Source organism: Spizellomyces punctatus (genome assembly GCF_000182565.1).
Source record: "Spizellomyces punctatus DAOM BR117 chromosome Unknown supercont1.10, whole genome shotgun sequence".
NCBI lineage: Eukaryota > Fungi > Chytridiomycota > Chytridiomycetes > Spizellomycetales > Spizellomycetaceae > Spizellomyces > Spizellomyces punctatus.
Window position 1 is genome coordinate 749,540 of NW_015971546.1, and position 4,974 is coordinate 754,513.

At 46.7% G+C, this 4,974-nt stretch overlaps 1 protein-coding gene across 1 annotated transcript; it reads right to left on the reverse strand.

Annotated features, from left to right (window-relative positions):
• Window positions 1–194: 194 nt before the first annotated feature.
• Window positions 195–4,780, reverse strand: SPPG_05960 (uncharacterized protein; the record flags this gene model as incomplete). The annotated part of the gene is made up of 21 exons (XM_016754167.1): window positions 195–293; window positions 350–503; window positions 570–911; window positions 971–1,038; window positions 1,108–1,254; window positions 1,339–1,410; window positions 1,485–1,595; window positions 1,653–1,802; window positions 1,867–1,986; window positions 2,055–2,181; window positions 2,235–2,473; window positions 2,528–2,899; window positions 2,963–3,019; window positions 3,077–3,176; window positions 3,235–3,348; window positions 3,430–3,548; window positions 3,608–3,705; window positions 3,796–3,949; window positions 4,037–4,138; window positions 4,212–4,289; window positions 4,520–4,780. 21 exons carry the CDS (start codon window positions 4,778–4,780, stop codon window positions 195–197), a joined length of 3,084 nt encoding a protein of 1,027 aa, XP_016607050.1.
• Between the last annotated feature and the right edge of the window lie 194 nt (window positions 4,781–4,974).

The window sequence follows — 4,974 nt, forward strand, 5'->3', positions numbered from 1 at the left end:
ATGGATGATTGCGGAGACGTTTTAACATAGCTTCTCCAATACTTTTAAAAACCGGATCAGGCTCTTTCAAAATTTCCGGAGGCAAAGGGTTTGGTCGCAACAATACTGGCTTCGTGTCCTCTGTTCGTACACGCGGTGGTGTGGGCTTACTCGATACTTTAGGCTTTGATAACGAGTCTGCGACTATCATATAGTCATTTATCTTGATCTCCAATGTGGATTACCTTCATCAACATACCATTTTTGATTGTAACCTTCTTCACCGCAGGTGGAGCTTCTTCATCACTCGCGCTCTGTTACTGACAGATTAGTGTTACGCCAATCGCCACATTCAAAAAAACTAGCGTACATCGTCTGCCGGCTTCGAAGGCATTTTGATCCTCAATTTGGGTACTGGTGGGCCACTACTAGCTGCTAATGGTTCTTCTGGAGCTGGATCGTACAAATATTCGCAAAATCGCAGAAGATACGTGCGCACCCGGTGATCGAGGGTCTCATTGGAACTATTTTTCACACCAAGTAAGAATGAGATGATTAGTACGAAGAGCTCAACAAGATAGTTCACATACTTCATCAAATGCCACACTGTCTTCGCTATGTCTTGTCTTTGAGAAAGGTTGAATCTCATATGCTCCCAGACATTTTGGCGGTTACCGTGGCCATTGGCTAGAACGCCGCTGTTTAGGAGCACTCCGGCATTCCCTGGAGTTGACGTTATAGACCCTTTGGTCTCTCCAGTGATGACCCCAATAAATTCAGTCAGTGCTTTCGCCACATGATACCGAATATAGGGGGCCGGATCGTCCGCGACCAGTCTTAGCAACCATTGAGCAATTTCGGGTATGGAAAGCCCGCCCAGAACTAAAAGGGCATCGATCGCTATGATCCGTACGTACAGGAAGTTGCCATATCTGAATTAAGCAAGGATATAAATATGTTGACCTGCCCGCAGCTACGGATTTATCGTCACCTTGCGTGCTGAAGGAATAGAGGCATATCGACCGGTATAAGAGTAGCAAGCATCCACTTCAGCAATGTCTACGAAAGGAACCGGTCACCAAATTAGTATGATATCACAAAGTTACGCCGTATGATATGATATAATACCTCCAAACACGCGGCGGTCACTGCGTTATGATATGACGGCATTAACCGGTCCAGGTTTCGATAACGGTGAACTTCGCGGAGTGCTTCCCTGAACAAGGGTATATTCGCTGCTGTAGCACTCGTGCTTCCCATCGCGGCCGACAGATCCTCGTCATCGCTATCGCCACCAAAAGAGAACTCTTCTACGGTCCCATCGCGAGGAGGGATAGCAACTACCGGGCGTTTTCTGACTTGTCTGGCAGTAGGCAGAAATGAATTTCCAACTGCGACTATCAGGTTTGCTACAAAGTAGTTATCCGAAAACTAACATTCCGTGGGGCATATAATCAGTTAAATTCAGCCTGTCAGAAACAATCGCAAGGGGAGGTTTTGCTTACGGAATTGCCGGTATTATCATTGAATTTTAACAGGGCCAGGAGAAATCGTCGACATTGAATGGGCGCTATGTCGTCTAACTCTCGAACAGCAGCAATCGCCGAAATCAACGCCTGACCATTACAGGTTTGTGATCCATTGGTCCGGTAACCTATCAAGCACTATCGTACCTTCTTAACAAAATACTCCTGCATCTCCGTAAAATCGTTGCTCTTTGGCAGTACTGCGTCGGGGTCATTTGCATCACCGAAACAGAACTTCTCCCGAAAAGTATCTAATAGTGATCTCACACCGAGAGCACCTCTGTGCTCTGATGTACACTGAACATATATGGCCGATTAAATCCTGCCGCAACGCATTCCGAAGGAGAACTGGTCTTCATACCCTTGCCAGCGCGCACGCGGCTTCCATCCGCAGGCCGTAATACGCGGTTGTATCTCCGACAAAATCACTCAAGACCGCACAAGTGCCTTGGGAAGGTAAGTGATCCAGTGCCTCAATGGCCTTAGAAAGGCAGATCATCTGTAAGTTACTTCACAACACATCCATCCTGCCGGTAAAGCAATCCGTACCTCGTATTGCGCGTTCACATCTCGATCTTTCTGTAACTGGGCTGCCCACATGTAGTCCGACTGCTCAAATATCTTTATACAAAGCCATTGGTTATCAGGGTCAAGGCGAATCCACTCGAACGTCAATCTGACCGATGTTCATTAGCCATTAGGAGTTATGAATGCAAAGCTCAGTCTCACCTCTCAGGTTCCTCGTCAATCCATTCTATCCGTCCCTCTTCAGTTCTTGTTACATCGTGCGTTCCTTCCTCAGTCCCGCCAGCCTCTGTGCCCTTCTTCGATTTCGCGGTAATAGGTTTTCGTCGAATACGTTTATACTTCGTATGATATTGAATGTCATATTGTTTTTCCAAGTCGTCAATGTGGACTTCAGTATCGTAAGTTCCACCAGGCTCATGTATTCGTATTGTGAAAGGACCCTGCGGTGAACGTGTTAACAATTGCTACAATAAAATGTTGAGGTACAACCTTACCGTGAACTTTGGAGTGCTTCCAACAATGCCACCATTCGTGTTCTCTTGACGGAACTTGAACTCCACCATCATCTTCTTCCGGTTGAAATTATACTTGAAAGAGAATCGTGGACATCCGCTACCGTATATCCATTGATCGGCAAAGGTCTTCAGCTCCAACTTCCCCGTGAGTTTCCTGGCTACTCTGAGAAAATGATGTGTACTAAGACCATTGGGTAGTTCCCCAGCAGCTGCGCTGAGCAAAATTTTGTTGACCATTTTTTGCAGCATCCCCTTGCCCATGCGTCGTTCGAGCATATACAGAATTATCGGAGACTTCAGTGACAGAAACTCGGATCGTACTGATGCCCAATCATCGTCCGGATGGAAATGCTGCAACACCAGCGGGTCGATCATAGTCGGCTGCTCATCTGAGCTCGGATCATCTGGTGCGACAGTGGTCGGATAAACTGGTGGCTGATTGACATCTAACTCGCATACTCTTTGCATGTCCTGGACGCAACGATGAGCCACTGCCTCCAACATGATCACAACAATAATCCGCTTCACCTTTTTAAGTCGAAATTTATACTCATTTTTGCCCAAAAATCTCTCCAGAAACAGCCCCACAATATAGTTGGTTAAACCAACAGTCAACCACGTATCAGCCCTACTCAGTGCATCAATACAATGGAACAATACGCGTACAATGTGTGTGAGCGACTCACCATGTTTTCGGCACAATGTAGTGCCCGAACCATTGGGTGACGAGTGCTCGACACAGCAGCCGCATGGTCTCATACGTTTGATCAATTATATTATCTTCCAGCAGAAGGTGAGAACTAAAATCCGGTGAATTCGCCAAATGTTGCCCGCGGATTAGCTGATGGAAGCCTTAAGAATCTAGCACACAGAGTTTGTACCTAAACACAGCCAGAGTTGCACCGACAGCCGCAGGGTTGTAGGTGTCTTCAAGAAAAACTTGCTTATATGAACCAAAAGGGAACGGTACTCCCAGATACTGTTCAAAAAAAGCTAACGCCTATCGAACCATAGAGTGAATCAAAAGCGACAAGACTTTGTTGAGTGCTAACAACAAACCTGGGCTACAAAACTGGTCGTATACTCCAACTGCTCACGTCTCCCTGGCAAGCAAAAGGCGTACCCTCCATCGCTAATATCATGGTCCCGGATAAAAGCTTCGGCCCCTGTCGTATCGACTTCGTCTTGTTCGTCTGCGTTCATGTCCTCCGGGACAGTCGCTTTCATCCACTGGGGAATGGGTATACTGTCGAAGGGTCCAATCGCAAGCATTATACTTGCAGGACAAACTGGATTGCTTAGCACGTAACTGGATATCTTTTTCGTGGCATCCACAGGATGTAGCACTTGCTCATCCAACTCCCCGCTACAAAGAACGAGCATCTCTCTGTCACCCAGTCTCTGACCCGTCTCTTCATCAATTTCGTCGCCGACTCCTCCAGGACCAAAAGTTTCTGGCAACGCGTCCCGCAGGGTCCGCGGTGTCACACACTGTATATCCCACGTACAACGTTCTTGATATCGGTCAATACAAGGTATCCATAAGCGAGCACTTGAGGTTTGGTTATTCGAGTATAATTGAGGGTATCTCTGTGTAACGCGTTTAAGAATGGTGCAAATATAAAAAACAAGCGAAATCAACGGTGTTGTCAAAATTCCTTACGTCTGGCGTTACAAGTGCATCAGGAAGAACAAAGTGAAGCCCTGATCTGGGCTCAGTCAATATGAAGGTTACTTGAACCTGAATAGTGGCAAAACTGGGGGCAGGCGGAGGACGTCCTGTGCTTTGTTCTACATCTACAAATCGGAAATGTTGAGGAGCCATCCAACGGGGTGACAGCACCGTAGAATCTTACCAGAAGGTTGCGTTGATAGCTCAGATGTGCCGTTAGTTTGGGTGGTCTTCGTCCATATGTAATGTCAGCTTACGAGAAGGACCCAGAATCTTGTCATTGGGAACAATGCAAATACCTGGATAATGGGCACCTGTTCTGGAATATCTATCACCAGTTCGCCTTCATCAGATTCTTGGAGTGCATAGGTATAGTGTTGCCTGTATTCTGGATGATGGTACGCAGTTTTTCGGGACGAAGGTGGAACGACTGGAGTGAGGGGATCATCGTAAACGTATTTTGTCTCAACTTCATTCACAAGGACTTTCAGGATCTCTAAAATTCCAGGTACAAAATCGATAAGAACAGGCAAATAGATGCATACTGACGAGGAAGTCATCGACATACTCGACTGTCTACAGTTCAGTCTAATTTGAGTGAAGTCGGCAGTCAGGGGTGTTATGTAGAGGATGACGCAGCCCTGTTTAGATTGCGACCATCAGCGGGATTCCCATTGCAAGAAGCTGAGTAAAGCTCATGTCAAGCATCTGGAGAGCTTCACCGGGATACCCACTTTTACGGTGCGTCTGTGGG